Source organism: Bos mutus, chromosome 1 (assembly GCF_027580195.1).
Source record: "Bos mutus isolate GX-2022 chromosome 1, NWIPB_WYAK_1.1, whole genome shotgun sequence".
In the NCBI taxonomy this organism is placed as follows: Eukaryota; Metazoa; Chordata; class Mammalia; order Artiodactyla; family Bovidae; genus Bos; species Bos mutus.
The window spans coordinates 66956561-66974885 of record NC_091617.1 but is presented as its reverse complement, the minus strand read 5'-3'; the positions used below and the strand labels follow the sequence as shown (position 1 = coordinate 66974885).

Below are 18325 nucleotides of genomic sequence, written 5' to 3'. Positions count from 1 at the left end.
TAGAAACCATTAGAGACCTTACCTTGACTTTTTCAGTCTCTTAAAAGCTGCATGTTATGGTATTTGAAAAACACTGTAGAGAGAGTTTTACACTTCCGCTATATCAAAATAAACATTACTTCACTTTTAAGGAATTGGTAGTTGACTAGAAACAAGTAAAATAAAAATAGATTAATTGATTAATTTTTCTTTATTTCTTTTTTGGAAATAAACAAAGTCATCTGAACAGGACGTAGCATTCTCTTCAGGATAGTTTCCGATTATTTTAATAGTCCTGCTGAAGGTTTAAATATATAGATACTCAAATCTGCCTACCAGCACATTAACAGAGAGAAAAGGCCACGTTTGAGGCTTCCCTGAAGTGAGTCTGGTTTGCTGAGGATGAAGAGTTGTTTACTCCTTTACTCAAATTCTGATGTTCAGTTTCTATCCTGTAACTGATTTCCACATATCCAAAAGTACTGTTTTACCCAAGGCCAAGTAAACTGAATGCTTCTTCTCCCTTAGCTACTTCCATTGGCATTATGACTCTGAATCTTATTTTAGGCTGTAAGATGCTATATTCTCCCCTAAACCTCAGGTTAAATTCAGACTGGAAGGTTGGATTTTTCTTCAGCCCACAGCATTAACTGAATGAATCATCCTAACAGTCACAGGTGACAAGCTTGTGTCCCCTTGTGGAAAAATGCATTTCATACACTTTGAGGGAAAAAAACGACATCCCAGTTTCTTGTGAACATATATCTTGGAGAGGTTCTTGGACGCACTTCTGCTTTGTGATTCCTTTTACACCCTTTAGTAGCAATCAAGTCCTCCTCTCTGTTGCTGGAACCAGGGTGGCTAAAGGCCATCTCTCTCCAAATGTAAAAGGTAGTTGATTTTCAAACAAAAGATAAATATGGAAGAGTGTAAAAATTTAAGTAGTAAGAATTAACTTAGAGCCTCTCACCTTTCCGATTGTGTTTCATTTCCAGTCTCTAGAGCAACAATTCCTAACTGCAGTTTTGCCACACCCAGGCTAACCAGTATTATCCTGATGAGCACCACAAGATGTATTTAAATTCAGCATAAGTCTTTAAATGGAGATAAATGCTGTGTTGGATAACTGGGAACGGGGCCAGGAGACTATCATGAAATCAAACCAGTAACGAAGTGCTGCCCCATTAATGGAAACCTGGGCCCTACCTCAGAGGTGCTGCCAGGTTTCCGGTCTGTTGCAGGTGGGGCTGTATTCCAGGAGCAGTTCTCCGGGAAGCTCAGGGCACTCTGCACCTCCTAGTCTCTTTTTGTGCCACGGGGGCCAACCAGAGCCAACCTTTTGCCTCACCCTGCTGACCTCTCGGTAGAGAAGGGGCCTGGTCAAGCACAGGATGACAGGATTCCTGGAGGAAAACAAACCCAGTTCTGTGGGATTTTCCTTCGTGGCCTTAGAAGAGAAGAGAGCACAGACCTAAGAGTCAGCTGTCTTAGAGCAGGGAAACTCCTCTCAGCCAGCGTCTGCTTTCCGTACCTCAGTCCTTCCCCCTTCTACCATTCTCAGCCTCTTTTTAATGAGAGAACTTGGCTTGGTTAAAGTCCATACTCTTTCATTTCTAAGGTAGCTTAACTCCTGTAGGACAAAAAAAGGATTCATTTCAAGGACAGAGATTAAAAGGTTCCCTTCAAATCCCTAACTCCCCACCCAGGCTCAAGATGGCAGCGCAGACCCTGTACTGCTGCACATCACTCATGTCTGCTGGCGCTCACTGTGCTTCTGGCCTGAGCCAGTGGCCCTGAATGTTTTTAGTAGTTTATGTTGTTAATACTGAGACCAGTTTGTACAGTTCATTCCAGCCAACTGCACGTTTCCAACTTTCCAAAACTTTGTATTTATAAGAAGAAAATGCAGTCAGGAGAGGTTGCTGTTGCCATGCAGCCTTCTTTACCAAATCTGGGTTCCCTTCCACAACTTAGGTTTCTTTCAATCCCCTCTCATGGGACGTGGGTGATGTACATGTCTTAGAAAGCAGCACCTCTTCGTTATGGCCCTGACCAGATGTTGCACTGTCGTACCTGCAGGCCATGTTGTGCGTGGCCTGTGAGCCGCAGCCCTGGGAGTTTTCTCATATTGGGGTGCTTTGGATTCCCTTTGGGGTGTTCCTCTCCTCTGCTGCAGCTGCAGTATGAGTATGGACAGTATCTGTTTACATTACCTGCCCTCCCCCTTTTGCAAATTGGTGAAAGCTAGCTGCAGGGCTGGGGTTTAAAAAAGGCAGAGAGAAACGAGAAACAGTGATAGAGGGCAGGGTCACCAAGAAGCAGGGCACTGTCCACGTTGTCAGTAACCATAACCGCCCTCTGATTATTAGAGAAACAGAAGGAACTTGCCCCAAACAGAGTGTTTCCAGTTGCCCTCTGCCTTCAAGTCTTAAGAGCGCCCTTCTCCTTACAGGAAGGTGTGCCCAGTGACACCGCAGCCACCTACCCACCCACCCTCCGGCACAACAGGACGGACACATGCATAGCCGCCATCTCCATCCTACATGTCCTAAACTATAAGAGCAGAGGCTAGAATTCTGAACAGCCTGTTGTCAGGTTGAGATTTTCAGCGTAGTTAAAAGCAGGCAACCATGCATCTGGAATTATTTCAGTCACTGTAGCTGGTGTGACCATGTGAGTAATTGAGATGGAGACAGTGTCCCCCAAGTTCTGGTCACCAGGGAGTCACTGCCAGAGGAACAGAGAATCTCTAGCCCAAGTACTCCCATTTTCCCCGTCTCCCCCACACATTTCTTTCTCCTGGGCACTGAGCAACTTCTGGAAGAATGTAACAAAATGAAAGGGCCATATCTGCTCCCCAGTCCTGACCAGGAGCCTCGTAGCTGGCAGGCCCTTGCATGAGGATGAAGGTATATTTAGGCATCTGGTTGCCACTAAAGGCCTATTGAATGGCTTTTGGATTGTTGTCCTACGTCAGACCCTGTGGGTCCATAGCCACACTTTATATGAGTGACATAATCACAAATGCAGCCAGTGGAAAAGTCCTTAGTGTTCTTTGCTGCAAAGTTTCCCTTTACTAAAGTATATCTATAGAAATGTGACTAGCCTCACAGTTTTAAATGATTACAATTAGCATTCCTTATGGTTTAATTATATCCTTACTTCCAGTTTTTAGATTATAGAGCTTGTCAAGTTTTCTGGTGTTCATACCAAAATAGTTCTCTCACTGTTGAATTTTATGCACAAGCTGGGTCTTTTCTGTGAATAACTTCCTGCCTGCAAATAGTGAGTGGAGTGGATGGCAGCGCTGTTCAGCGCCGAGGCCTCCTCTGCAGTTTATCAAATCTGTGTGCACACACCCACTGATGTCTTGGTACTTTGGGAGGATCGTTTGACATTTGGCCAACTTGGAACCCATTTGGAAAGAAAGAAACTGTGAGAGAAGAGTTGGCAGTAGTAGAAATCACCTCCCCCAAAACACAGGTTACTGTCTAAAATACAGAGAGTGGAGCCGTTGAGAAGGGAAGGTGGATGGTGTACGTCCAAGACCATCTCACTGGAATATTTTATGTGGTTTTTGAACCCCCAGTTTACAGTAACCTTGTGAAGGTCAGATAGCTTAAGCTGGCATCTCCCAACAGGGACACTGTAGGCCTTTGGGATGGGACAGCTCTTAGTCACGGAGGACTGTCACGTAGTGTGGATGTTGGCATTACTGGCCCCTTGCACTGAATGCCAGTAATATCCCCACTCCGTCCTCCCAGGCAGCACCACCCTGTTCAATCGAGAGCCAGTCCTTTTTAAAGTAACTTATGAAATGACCAAGAACAGAATCTCCAGTGCATAAGGGTTTGCTTTTCACATCCAAACGTGGCTTAGTGGTGTTCAGATCAAACACCACTCCGCGGTCTTCCCAAAGAACAGCATTTCTCTGGAAGTACCTTTGGGACATCCTCCTGGATGACAGAGCAGAGGGACAGGGAGGGTGAGACTGAGGGTCAGGAGCACGGAGCCTGGTCCTGACTGTCAGTGATTTGCTGTGAGACCGCAGGCAAATGCCCAGCCTCTCTGAGGCTTCCATTCCTCCTCTGTGAACAGAAATAGTAACTCTAGCACTAGAATTCACCCCCTGGTTGTTGGGAAATCAGAGAATAAGTGTGCAGATAGCATGAGCTTGTGTAAAGAGTATTATTTGGCAGCTCCGTGGCATCCTGATTGGTAATGCCAGTGGCAGTGGTATCTGACACTCCAGTCCACGTTACCTTCCCCCTCGGCTAAAGCAGGAAACGAAGTTTCTTTGTGTTTTTCTTCTTTCTCCAAGCCCGTCTTGTTACCATCCTTGGTTGCTGGGAGAGAAAGTGGTCGGAGTCAGAGAGGACCTCAAGTCCATGTGCTTTACGTAGAACCTGTGGTTTTAAATCATCTCCTTAACCAATTCTCTCTCTTCTTTGCAGTTTTTCCCCAGTTGTACTTCCACATGATACACCAGAGAAGAAAGATCCTTTCTCATACTGAAGAACACAAGAAATTTGAATAGTTCCTTCTTCCTGCACATCCCCAGAAACAAACTTTCCAATGACAAAAAATGCTGCAGACTTTTTCAGTTCCCAATACGTTTCATAGAAAATAAGTAAGAACTATTTTTAAATACTAAAAAAATAAATAAATAAACCAAAATCCAGTGTCATGTGGGCCTGGGGTTTTCTAAAAAACAAAACAAAAAAACGAAAGCTGTTACATAAAACATCCTGGCCGGTCCATTTCAGCATGCTCTTTCAACCAGAAGTTCCCAATATTTATGATGGCGCTGGAAAGGGATTTGGCATTTTATATCCTCCTGTTTCCTTCACATGTCTGATAAATAAAATATCTGTAACACTAAACACTTGAGCGTTACAGTCTGACCCATGAAGTTGCGCCCACTGAATGCCCAGCTTGGAGCAGGTACGTCTCAGTCTGCAGTGTGTTTAGCATCCCCTCTCTAAGCGCTTGACTGCATGCTGGAAGCCGTTTGTTCTCTGGCATGCTCTGAAGTTATGGCTGGGACCTTCCCCTCATATCTAGTGAATGAATTATACAATGTACATGTCTGTGAAACTTTGGGGTAGTGCCTATAATCAGAAAACAACTAGAACCGTTTTGTTTTCATTCGAGTCATTACTGCTTGCCACTACGAAATGTGCTTGAATTTAATAAGTATGTGTATATTGTAGAGAAGCTACCTTAACTGGGGCTCAACCTCAATCCTATTTTAACAAAACTGGACAGTTCTGAGGAAGGGAAAGCTCAGTAGCTAGTCAATGACAGGTACCTTTCACAGTACCATTCTCAGAACACCCTGAGTAAGGAGTTTGCCAGGAACTATTGTTGCTTAGGGACCTGAAGCCAGTCTAGTGCACAGAAGTAGAGAATCTGTTCTTGAAAGCACATGGAAGGTGTTACTCTAGAAATGGAGTTTGGAAGAACAATCAGGAATGGGTTTATGTACCCTTATTATTTTACTTTCACATTCTTATTCAGCTCTTCTGTTTGTATACTTTTCCTTATTATGGTGCTATGTAATTCCCACCAAGTTGTAAGTCCAGAGGCAGTGAAATGTTCCAGTTGGGCAGTCATGAACTAAAAGTAGTATCGTCCCCGCATTTTGGAGCAGCCAAGAAATACTTTGGACATATGGACATTGTCTAATTAACGTCTTGTCTACATACTATAATTGCTAAACTGTGCATTTAAGACTTTTCAAGAGTTGGATGAAAATGTAAAGCCCAAGTTTAGACATGCATTAGATTTTAAATATACAGTGTTCTTTACGGAAACATTTTCCCTTTTTTTTTTTTTTAATTGGTTGATCTTTTAAAAGGCTAGCTTACTAGCTTACTGACTGGTTATCAACTAAAGTTTAATTATGAATATTAGAAGGGTGTCATAATGGAAAACTTTTAAATGCTCATTTTAATAGAAGCTTGAAAATTAAGATGAAAATGAGAAGAAAATATGCAGCCTGAAATTTAATGCAAGCAGATGTATAATACATTATTTTTGAATTGATCATTAAAATTCTGCTTCTTAAAGGCAGCACTCTTGACTTGGGTGTGGTGAGATTAGAATCTATTCTTGTATTTGATAAACAAAACGTGGGAAGATTATTTTTCATGCTTTTTTCTCTTATTTTTCCAAAATGTTTTTCTACCATAAAATAGAATCAATTTGGGTTATATTAGCCTTATTACTTAGGTTGAGTAAGATTTTTTTCATTTGTGTTTGAAATAGTTATAGAAGATGGGATGAGAAATGCAAAGTTTCCAGGACTGCTGGATTGGGAGTTTTATTCGGTCCTCTCTATTATAATTTGTCACTATTTATGAAAAACAATCTGTCACAAATAGTGGTCATGCATCAAATTGAACTTTGACAGCAAGAACGCAGTGAACAACTCCCTTCTCAAAAAGGGTCTCAACCCCAGTGTGTGTTTTTGTCCGTCAACATTTAAAATGCTCATTGCAGATAAGTAAGGCATGCACTGTGTCCTTCAGTCACCTCTCTCAGTAACTGGTTTCTTTATCTCTAATGTGAATTCATTTCTCTTTGGAAGTGGTGGTGTTCGTTTATGGACTGAGAACATCTAACCCCACCGGATACCACATCTTCTTATAAGGTGTGGATGAGGAAGGTGGTGTTTTGGTGGGTATTTTGTCAGACTTAACCACTTTCATTTCCGGGCAGAGTCAAAGGCATCATCTGCCCCCCTCCAACCCCTGCCTGATTGGGTGTTTCAGTTCCCCCGCTTCGGGGACCACCTTCTGGCAGAGAATTCTTTGAGATACGCAGTAGTGCTGTATCGACACAAGCTGCTAATCTGCATCTTGCTGTGTTCTGTTTGCTAAGGTTGGGGTCATTCATTTAACACGTACTGACAGTTTTCAGAGGCTCCGTATAGAGTTAGTCATGGAATAAAGCACATCCACCTGTTGGAAACGTTTCTCTGGAGCAAACTTCCAACAGGAAGGGCTTAGAAGGTGTAGCTTTGAGGCATGTGAAGAGATTGTGCCCTCACTTCCACTTGTGTTTTTGGTTATTCATTTATAATAAAAGGTTGGCATCGATGTGGTACAACCTACAAATTAGTTTCAATTCTGAGTTTTGGATAAAGCATTGTAAGACAAAATCGGTACATACCACTCCTTTGAAATTTGGGTAAAAAATTATACAACCATATATAAAGTCATTTTTATATTTTTTCTATGTTGTGAAAACCAAAACTGTAATTTTATAAGTCTTTGATTCACTAAAATTATATAATTTAAATGTATTTTTTGTATATTTAGAAATAAGGAGTTCAAAGACTATGCTTAACTTTCTATGCATGCATTTGGAAGCTGTTTTTACCTGATAATGTAGTAATAAGTTGTATTCATAAAATACTGATCTGTGTTGCATTTCAAAATAAACTAATGTGTGCTCTGCCTGGATTTGATATTTGACCAGTAGATCTGGTGATTTTTCACATTGAGTTGGCCTGAAAATGGTATTGTAGGATTATGGAAGTTTCAGTTCCATTATAGATTCTAGCTCTTTCTTAAAAGTTTTTAAATCGATTTCTGCTCTTCATAATGGTTCTACACTTAAAGGAAAAGCAGACAAATTATATTAAGAGATTTCAAAAAAATCATTCTTCCTAGCAGTCAGTCTTCAAGCTTACCTCGCTAGTCTCCAATCTGGCTGCAGAGGGACAAGACAGATTCATCATATAGGTGACCAGGAGAAATAAAAAATTAATCAGTAAAAGATGGAGGGCCCTTGTCTTACAGTGTGTATGTATGTGAGTTTTAATCTAATTTTTCTAATATAAGTTGAGAGAGGAAATACTGTTGCCCAGCAGTGTTCACCTTATAAAACAAGTACTCAGTCAAGAGGTCCAGTACCTCCTCCTAAAAACACCTCCAAGCACAGAGCAATCCTAGAAACTGCTTTACACACAGTGACAGGCGGGGAGAAAGACTGAGAGGATACTCAGCTCGGCTTCTCCAGCCCGCGAGTTGTAGACCCCGGATTTCCTCACCTCAAGCGTGCTAGTGTGTCCATGTGCCAGTCCCTTTCTAGGTATTTCTCTAGGTGGTCTCAGGATGCCTCCAGCAGGGGCATGAGCCCACCTGAGTCATCCTTGTCCAGGACTGTGGAAAAATGTTCCAAAGAGGAGCATATTTTTTCTGAATGCTGTCTGGTCACAGTGAGAAATTACCAGCATAGTGGTTAAAACAGCCTCTCTCCTCATACAGAGTTAATCTATTTCGGAGATAGGCACATTTATGAAAAGAAAATTATTTCAGCTGAAACTGAGGAACAGATGGTAAAGTTAATAGTAGAGGCTATCCAGAAAATACAACCTTTCCATCTTAGAGTGGCAATGGGAAACCAGCCAGGTCTTTGTAATTTGTCATTGTCATATTTTATGGCAATTATGTGTACTATGTTAACATAAGCTCCAGCCTTAGGAATTACCATTGGTATAATTTAGACCCACTGTTACACACGCAGTATTCCGAAAATACCTCTGTGTTGTTCTGTTGCCTTTAACAAGAATGAAGAAACTAGCTTTGCAATTCCTTATATTTTTTTATCCCAGCATTACAAATAGACTGGTTCGTTGTTATACAGTTTAGTGGTGAAGAAACTGTTCTAAACATCTATTACCAAAAATAGCTATACCTATTAACATTCCCCTGCCTGCAACTAGGAACCAGAGTTGGAAGAGAGCTGTGTGGGTTTTTTTGACCTACACTTTGATTTAAACATGTGAGAAGCTAATCTGGGTTGTTTTTTTTTTTTTTTTCAAATTTAGAGAAATACCCCTTACTGTTACAGGGTAAGATCTCATTACCAAAAATAATCTTTTTTCCCCCCACAAAAAAGGCAGTTCACCCTGAGTCACTTGATAAGCAAAAATAAAATATGTGAGAGGCAGTGTACTTTAAGCACCTAATACCCGTTTCATAAATCTGTTTATGTTTGGAAATTGTGTTTTCTGTTCGCTAATTCCAGAACATGGACTTATTACCATGGCAGCGCTTCCACATCTATCTATGACCGTGAATGCAATCCAGATGCTTTTTCGTGCTGGACTTAGTAAAGCCCTAAGGCCATTTCCGCCTCCGTGTTGTCGTAGCTAGGTGGCCCCACTGGGGGGCAGCACCTCACAAGCGATTGGGGGTCTGGGGAATCCAAGGCGTTTGGAACACAGCTTTGACCCAAGGGCAGAAAGGCACACTAATAAAGGTCAGTCACAGACTTCTACTGTCCATATAAAGTAAAGGCAGCCTCATGTTCTGGAGGGGTACAGGAAATAACACTTTTTTAGAGCAGAAAACCCCAGTTTGGATTTGAGCTCTGAGGCTCCAGCTGTTCTCTTCCTGTGGGGACCTCCCTGGCTGGGACTGCGCAGGCTGCCTGGTTTTGAAATGAGAGATATTGGAGCTGGTCATAAAGCAGGTGTTAGTGCTCCTGCTTAATGGAGAGCCTGCTTGTTAATCTCTGAAACATTCAGGGAGGTCAGTTCCCGCTCTTCTTCTGTCCCTGGATATTTTTGGAGGGTGGCCTGGGCCATGAGAAAATATCAGGCCACCTTATAAGGCCGCGTCTGGCCCCGAGAATGCTTGTCTGCAGCATGTCCAGTACACTCTGTGGGTGTGAGTTGACTCTTGGACTGTGAGTTTTCTCACAGATTTAAAATACTTCTATTCATGCCAGGGATTATTCTCACTCTTTAACAGGCTTAAAGTCTTCCTCAAGAGCTGTTCAAATGACACCAATTTTGGCCATACCCAATAGATCACCCACGGCATATGTAATCCCTCACAGCCACACTAGTTGTGCCAGGGCAGATAGTCTCCTGCAGGTGGTTTATTTATTTTGCTAGTGTATGTCAAAGTGGAATCCACAGAATATTAGTTCTGGGGGCAATGGGAGCACAAGTATATTAGGGAGTGGGGCGAAGGAGTCTGTGGTTTAAAAAGTTGAAATGAAGAGTTTTCTCTCCTGCTGGACTTTGTATCTTTTCGCATGTGAATACAGTTTGTGAGTCTCCAAGGAAGGGGGAGCTGATACAGGGCCAAAGCCACTTTCAACCTTATCCTTGAAGCATCTTCAGGGCTAAAGCTCCTTGAACACCGTGAAAAATACTAATCTGTTGGCAGCTTTCCCCATCAGAGAACGTTAATGCATCCTGAGGGAAAAAAAAAACAAAAGAGGGCTTAGCCTGGGATCTGGGAAGATTTTCCTTGGTTTTTTGTCTGTTTGTTTGTTTTTTAAAAAACAACCATCCCAAATAGGTAAGTGAATTACACGTTAGATTGAGAACCCAGATGTCAGCAGCCCTGGATGGAGTCTGCCATTCACTCGTTTCTGCTCCTCTAAAGGGAGCTTCCCAGTGGATGAGAGCTTGTCTGAGAAGACCCAGATGGAACTGCAGCCCCAGATTGGGTCAGTCCAACTCCCACTCCCCCTGTGCCCACACCCCAAGTTTATTAAGCTCCTGCTGTCAGAGCCCTTTACTCAGGCTCGTGTCCTTGAAGCTCCTGGTGTCTTCCTGACTTTACCGTCAATCCTGAATACCCCCAGGTGCTGGCTACTTTGTCCTGGTGTGCCCTGTTACGTGACAAGGCCCCAGAGTTCCTTTTGCTCTGGGCCCTTGTCAGTTAGCATCCTCCCCATGTCAGCTCACCGTGTTCATAGATCCTTAAAGCCAGGGAAGACATCAGTCTCTGCGCAGAAGAAACTGGGGACCTGAGAGGGCATGTGACTTTTCCAGGGCCACACAGTGAGACAGCTGGGACAAGCTCTCTGCCCCACCCACACAAGGGCAGCTCCAGGGCTGTGCCCTGCCCTCTGCTGCCCACACCCATCATGGCTTTGCTGGAGCTCCTAACCCTCTCTAGTTCCCCATCTCCCTATTCCCCAGTCTCTCATGCCCATGACCCCTCAACCTTCCCGACCTTCTGCCAGACTCCACTGTTTGACCACTGTAATCAGGAACCCCCGTGCCCCCTGCCCTCCCATCACACCCTCTTGGCAAAACCCCAAGCTCGGGTCATGTGCCTTCTCCCCTTGCCCATGCCTCACCCTGGGGGCTGCCTGCCTGGCACTGCCCAGGATTCTCTTAAACTCCATCCTCCTTAGACCTCTGACTCACTCCCAGTCCCAGATTGCACCCCCGGTTTGACAGAAATCTGCAATCAGGTAGCAATTGCTTCGGCTTTCTATTACCACACCTAGAGACTTACCTATATGGAGCATACCCTTTGCTTTACCTCCTGTTAGAATGGATGGGGCAACCCTCTGTCCAAAGTTAATCCCTTCCTTGTACTCTAGATGTTTCCACCCCCTACGCTTCGGGCCCTCACTGCAGCCGTCCCATCCTCTCTGTACTTTGTCTCGGCCATCTCCTCCCATAGAGTTTCTCCCCATCTTGGCTCTGACCCTGGGCCTCTTCCCTCTCTCCTCCTGTTCTCTGGGAGAGGCCCTGCCAGTGCTCCTCTAGTCTTTTCACCTCCCACTCTTCCCATCTTTCCCACCACTCCTCCTGCTGGCGCGGCTCTCTTCCAGGTCACTAGTGACCTCCTTGTTGTGAAATCCAGTGTAGACTCTGTGGCCTTTGTCTTAGGGTTGAAATTGGGGTACTACTGGCTGAATGTTAGAAATAATGGTATGGCTTTGGAGTCGTACCAGTGGGGGCCCAGTAGCACTCCATCCTCATTTTCCCTCCCTGCTCCTTGCGTCTCTAATGAAGGTGTAGGCAAAAGAAAGGAGGGAGAACCAGCCAACAAAATGTGTAGTGGTTAACTGAGTCGAGCCCCAGGAGAGCATCCTGGGAAGCTCCTCACAGAACACTCATGATTTCTAAGCTAGTAAGAGGTAGTGGTTCAGACTAAAAGGCAATTGTGAGGCCTGCTCAGCTTACCTCACCATATTCTTGTTCATCCCAGATCTTAGAGCCTACCACTGTGATAGGGAGAAAGGCTGACCCAACACATCACCAGTTCCAGGGAAGGGAGGTTCAAAGATGGTGTGCATGTGCCACCATGCTTGGCACCAGGCTGGCCTGGGCTGGGAAGGACAGGTAAGCATCCAGGCAGAAAAAGCAGATCCGGCTCTGCTTACCACTTCATGGTGAGAAGAGCCAGAAGAGAGCCCCTCACCCCTGTACACCAACCTCTTAATGCCCATTGACTCCACTGCCTCTCACGAGCAGATGGAGCTCCATCAGAATCTTAAACCTGAGCACGAAGATTAGCATTCTTCTTCCTTGGGAAGGAGCCAAGACATGCTGGGAGAATGAAGAGGGACCTTGGATTCCCTCCCGGGAAGCCAATGTCGTTCTTGAAATGATCTTTGCTCTGGACAGCCTGTTCTGGTTTCCTCCTTCCTCCTTGACAAAATTTGCTCAAGTCTCACTCAAAAGTTGAGTGTATTAAGAATCACTCAGGGTGCTGGACAAAATCAGATTTCTGGCTCCCTCAGACCTACTGAATCTGAATCTCTAGAGACAGAGACTAGGAGTGTATTTTTATCCAAGTCATGGGGGGATTCCAGTCCAGAGGCTTACTTGGAAGAACATGCCTTGGGGGTCCTTGCCTTTGGGGTCCTCACCCTGAGAGTTCTATTCTAACTCCTCTTCTCGCTTCAAACCCAAGTTCTCCGACCAGGTTCCCAGCCTCTGGACCAGATTTGGCTCTTGAATGTGATCTGTTTGACCCGTAGTACTTGTTGCAACTGAATCAGAAGATGAGGCAGCAAAAGTTCACCTTCCCATATACTGGGCATCGGTGAGAACCAGAAGGGCTGCCCCTTGGATCAGGTACTTGGAAGGGATCAGGCTCAGGCCCCAGTGCCCCCGCCCCTGCCCAGCCAGGCCCCCTGGCATCTGATACAGGAACTGGAGAGGAGGAGCAGGGCTGCCTGGGCTTCAAGCTTCCTCTCTGTACTGAGGACTGCAGCCTCCAACTTAGGCCTGCCTCCATTCTAGAGCGCCACCAGACACCTTTCCTTGGGCATCTCAAAGGCACCCAGAGCTCAGCCTATCCAAAACGAAACTCCCCTCCTCCCCCAGCCACACACCTCTTCCTGCTCCCCCCTTCCTAGTCTTTCCCATCTCACTAGATGGCACCCCAGCCACCTGCTGGTCAAGCCAAGAACCTGGGAGTCATCTCCCTCCTTGTGCTCCGTCACTAGCCCTCACTTAGCTTTCAATCAGTTGCTAAATCCTACTGTTTCTATCTCCTGAGGATCAGTTGAACACATCAACTTCCTTCCTGCACCGCCTCTTCTCTTATCCGAGCCACCGCCGTCTCAGCTGGACAGCAGCAGTAACCTCCCAGCCAGCTCCTGGCTTCCACGCCAGGCTCCCCTCAAATCCATTCTTAATACAGCAGCCGAAGTCTCCTTTTAAAACGCAGGTATTATCATGTCAGTCTCTGTTTCAGCCTTCGGTCCCTCCCTGTCATTCTTGGTATGAATCCAGACCCCTGAACATGACCCAGTGACCTTCTGAGACTGTTGTCCGCTCCTCCTCTGTCCTTCTGCACCCCACATTCGTGAAGGCCTATCAGGCCCTCAGGGCACCTGGCTCTCACCTCCTGCCCTTTGTACCCACATTCCCTCTGCTAAGACTCTCCCTCTCCTCCCGGGAACTCCTCACTGTCCTTCAGGAGTGTCTGCGGCGTGGCCACCGGGAAGTGCCTGCCCGAGGTCCTAGGACCGGCCCTGGTGCACCTCCTGGTACTACCACAGTGGAGCAGGGGGGGCGGGGGGAGCAGGGCAGAAAAATCAGGAGACTGGCAAGATGAGAATTTCAGGTAACAGTGAAGTATGCCTCACAAAACAGTGTCACTCGTGAAGACCTGTGACTGCCCACATTGCCCTCCAGGTTCCCACCGCCATCTTCCCTCACCTGTTCGCCTGCTGAGACTACAGACTCCACAAGGCGGGGACTCCCCGGCTTGTACACCACTGTATTTCTCAGTGCCCAGCCTCACACTAGGGTTTGGGGGATTGGCAGGAAACATAAGTGATTAAACAGGGCATTTCAGATATCAGTAAATTCTTTAGAGAAACAGGAAGGCCATGTGTTTGGAGGGGCCTAGGCCTCTGAGCAGTGGCAGAGGCAGGACTGGATTCAGACCCCACAGACCCTGAAGCCCACAGCCGTTTCCGACCACCACCTTGCCTTCTTGCTCCCCAGAACACAGGGGCCTTGGTGGGGGCAGGAGGTGTCTCACCCAGAAAACCTCTCAAAGGGCACAGCTGCTGGCTCCTTAGAGACTCTCAGCCTTCCTGGCACCTTGAGGTCCCCTGGAAACCCCTTGGACTGGATCCCTCAAGAAGCCTAGTGGGAGGTTGAAATCCAGGAAGGGGTCTCACCTCCCAGGTTACAGCCTGCAGCACCCTGTCTGACACATCTGGTCTGAGCCCTGGGGTCTAAACTTAATACCGCCCCCCCCAGCCCCTCCCCACCCAGACTCAGCCTTTTCTTTAGTCACTTCTCCAGCAAAGCTGTTGACAGCTAAGAGTCTGGTTACAAAGGATTCTCGCAGGCCTGCTGGTTTCTTATCTGCAGCAGAGGACAGAGCTCCTCCCCAGAGCTGGACTGGGCCTGGCCCACTGTGTCCGCATGCCATGGGCATCTCTGTCCACAGCCTAAAGCCTACATCTCCTTGCTTATCTCCCCAGCCTTAGGATAGCTGACCAGGTTGAAAGCTCCAGGCACTGATCACAGCCTGCCAAAGGCTTGGGGCTGCTTCAGTTCATACCCAAAGTCAGAAGATGAACCTCCCCACTTGCTCCGTGGAGAGCTGTCACCGAACACCACCCACCTCATACCTTCCCAAACCTCCTGCCCACATCGCACATGAGGGAACTGTGACCTGTCAGAAGTGGGAGGGGCCTCAGACTAGCATCGTCACCTCAAGGCTCCACTTGTCCCAAGTTGGAAACTGGTTCCAAGGAGAGAAGGGGACACAGGTGGTCAGTGGCAGAACTGGAACCCGTGTTCCCAGCCTGCAGCACGGCCCTGCAGGCCACTTCCGGGTGTGCAGTGATGGCATTTCATGCTCCTTCCAGGGACTTGAAGTCCCTATCCACGGAGGCAGAGCCTCAGCTCCCAACACTGTATCAGGTGTAGACTTACAAGGAGATTGGAGAACTGGGGGAGATCGACCCTCCCAGGCTCTGGAAAGGATGTCACAGACACTGCCCATACCTGGAAGCCTGAAGGGCACAACGGGCGAAGGGGGGTGGTCTGTGGTGGTGGTCTGTGCCAGGCAGACCTGTGAAGGCTGAAGGCAACAGGAGGAGGAATCTGCCTTGGGGTTAGAGGGGGTCTCATCTGGCCACAGAAGCCCCCTGGTTGTACAGGCCCAAGAGGGTACCCCAGAGTTTCCATAGGTATTTACCCAAGAATGAAAGTTGGTGGCACCTTCTGCAAGTCCCAGCTCCCAGCATCAGCCCCTCTTCCCCCTGCTGGAGAAGCAGAGCCCGGGATGCAACCTGCAAATGCTGGATCCGAGGCTCGCCCAGCCTCCTGTCAGGAATCTCAATTCAGAGCCAGGCAAGTTGCCTTGCCTGGTATATTTAGAAAAGTCAGGCTCCGGTTGCTCCTTGTTCCCTTACAAAGTGTGAACTGCACCCATCACATGGAAATGTGATTCACTTCTCAGCAGCCAGGCAGAGCAGCTTCCCACCGCCTCCAAGCAACCCTCCCTCTCTGCCCCTCTCAGCCCTCTGGCACCCGCAGTTTCGTGTACTCTGCACGGAGCCCAGGGCCCTGGGAGTGCTGTAGCCACACAGAAGATGTACAAGGTACCTCCAGGGTCAAAGGCAACGTACCTCTCTTGTATCTTTTTGGCAATGCATCGGTCTGACTCAGTCTGGTTCCTTTCTAGAAATCTGTGTGCTTCTTTCTCACAGCCCTCAATTCTCAATCCCCCCAGGGCACACTGCTCCTCCCGCAGCTGTAAGCCCTGGGGACGCTCACAGTTTGATGGTGAGACCCTCATGGAAATAAGTGCAGTAAAGCTGAGGTTGCATCCTGGCAATCTATGAGCTGAACTTTTTTTTAATTTTTCCTTTTTCTAAAATGATATTCTAAACTGTTTTGGTTACTAACATCTTTAAATTAAGAGTGTTGACATTAAAAAAGTTGATTTCCTGCTTCTCTTAAAAATAAAAGACCTGGTGTTTTCTGGCCTAGCCCTGCAGGGCTCATGTGGTTACACGTGATCCCTCTTCGGACAGGAGGGTTCTCTGGGCCACCCTGCCAGGCCACGTGTTTGTTTGTGTTTCAGACAGGTAGCCCCACACATCTAGGGTCTCCTACTCTAGCAGGCCTACACCTGGAGGTACCTGTGTACAGCAGGTATAAGGCAGGTGTATACCCCCTGCCAAAGAGACACAAAAGAGATGTAATTTTTCCCTCTCTTCCTCTAATTTCTCATTCTCACAATCCTCAATCTCCTGAATTTATCTCCTTTTTCTCCCCACCCCTCTGCAGTGCCCTATATTATTGGTTTGTGTGGTTCTATTTTCGCCCCGCACCAACCTCCCCAATCCCTGCCTGATTCCTTAGAGAGAACGCATCGTGGAGCTTCAGGGTTAGGCCTGAGCCTGATTCCTGCTCCACTTTCTGCCCTCACCATTTCCCTGAGTGTCTTTGGCATACAAGATGGGGATGAAATAATACCTAGTTTGTGGGGTTGCTGGGAGGATTAAATGAGTCATCGCCCTGCACATTAAATGACTGACGGGGCTTGAGTGTGCTTCAGTGGAGGGCAGAGCAGAGGCTGTGGGAACCTCAGCCACTTCCCCACCTCGTGGTCCTAGGAAGGAAGGAGTCCAAGTGCCTGGCTGCTCCCCAGGGGTGCCAGTGCCTCTGGTCCCCAAGGAAAGAGCTCCCCTAAATGATGAGTCTCATCTGGTTGGAGGACATTGGAGGACACTGCTCAGGCCCAGGCTGGGCTGTATGCCAAGAAGCCAGTCCAGCAGGACAAGCCAGGGACTCAACCACGGTTCCCCTCCTTCCCCAAATGACCAGCTCCGGTGCCTGCCCAGGGCTGTAGGCACATCCACCTGGGGTCTTGACACTGGAGCCCAATCACAGACTGAAGAAACCATCAGCAGAGGCCTGACCAAGGCCAGGGTGAAGGTAAACACCTCTCCCCAATCTGGGAGACGCCAGCTTGGTGAAAGTACACTGGGCTCTGTAACGGATCGGTCTGTGCCCCACCCCATCTCCCCAGGATGTCATCTGCCCTCAGGCAGCATTGCCCCAGGGTAGATTTTTGATGGTATTTCTGTGATGAAAATGTTCCCAGGGAACCCAAGAGAATCAAAACCCAGAGACACTTCCTCCAAATGCAGAATGACTAACCCGTGTGCTGGTCCCTAATGCAAGGGCGACCCATGGACAGTAACATTAGCCAATATTTAGCTCTTACAGTGTGCCAGGCACTGTTCATATTTTTCATGTATATTAAGCTGTGTATTTCTCCCAAGAGTTCTATGAAGTCAATACTGCTAGAGTCCCATTTTATAGATGATGAAACTGAGACATAGAAAGGGTAAGCAACTGAGCCAAAGTTACCTGGCAGGTGAGTGGCAGAGCCTGAACATAAAGAGAAATCCTGCATACTTCATGACTACACTGATTATATTGCTTTTACTGTTGCTCCAAGGCTATAGGAGCCCCCAGCCCCACTCTCTGAATGCCAAAGAACTGATGCTTTCTAACTGTGGTGCTGGAGAAGACTCTTGAGAGTACCCTGGACAGCAAAGAGATCAAATCAGTCAATTCTAAAGGAAATCAACCCTGAATATTCACTAGAAGTAGTGATGCTGAAGCAAAAGCTCCAGTACTTTGGACACCTGATGTGAAGAGCCAGCTCATCAAGATTGAAGGCAGGAGGAAAAGGGGGACAGAAGATGAGATGGTTGGATGGGTTCATCGACTCAATGGACATGAGTTTGAGCAAACTCTGGGAGATAGTGAAGGACAGGGAAGCCTGGCGTGTTGCAGTCCATGGGGTCACAAAGAGTCAAACCTGACTGAGTCACTGAACAACAACAGACCCTCTCTCACCATCTGAACTCATCTCCAGCTGCAGCCCCTAACCCGCTTCCTGAGATGGTGACCAGTGAACACCACGTGATGCATGCCCAGCAACAGGCAAGTGCCTGGGTTTGACCATCATGAAGAACTAACCCCCTCTCATTCTCAAGTCAATCCCTGATCCTCTTTCCTTTGCAGTCACAGAGAAACATCAAGTAGCCCAGTCAAATACCCACAAAATGAAAAATCCCC

The 18325-nt window shown here is 46.9% G+C and overlaps 1 protein-coding gene across 1 annotated transcript in view; it reads left to right on the top strand.

The window, feature by feature from the left end:
• Positions 1–7453, top strand: part of HACD2 (3-hydroxyacyl-CoA dehydratase 2) — an 87417-nt gene extending 79964 nt beyond the window's left edge. The window contains exon 7 of the mRNA XM_005893406.3: positions 4434–7453. Within this exon, the coding sequence (XP_005893468.1) occupies positions 4434–4516 (83 nt within the window). The 3' untranslated portion in view covers positions 4517–7453. The remainder of the gene's footprint in view (positions 1–4433) is intronic.
• The last annotated feature ends 10872 nt before the right edge of the window (positions 7454–18325 follow it).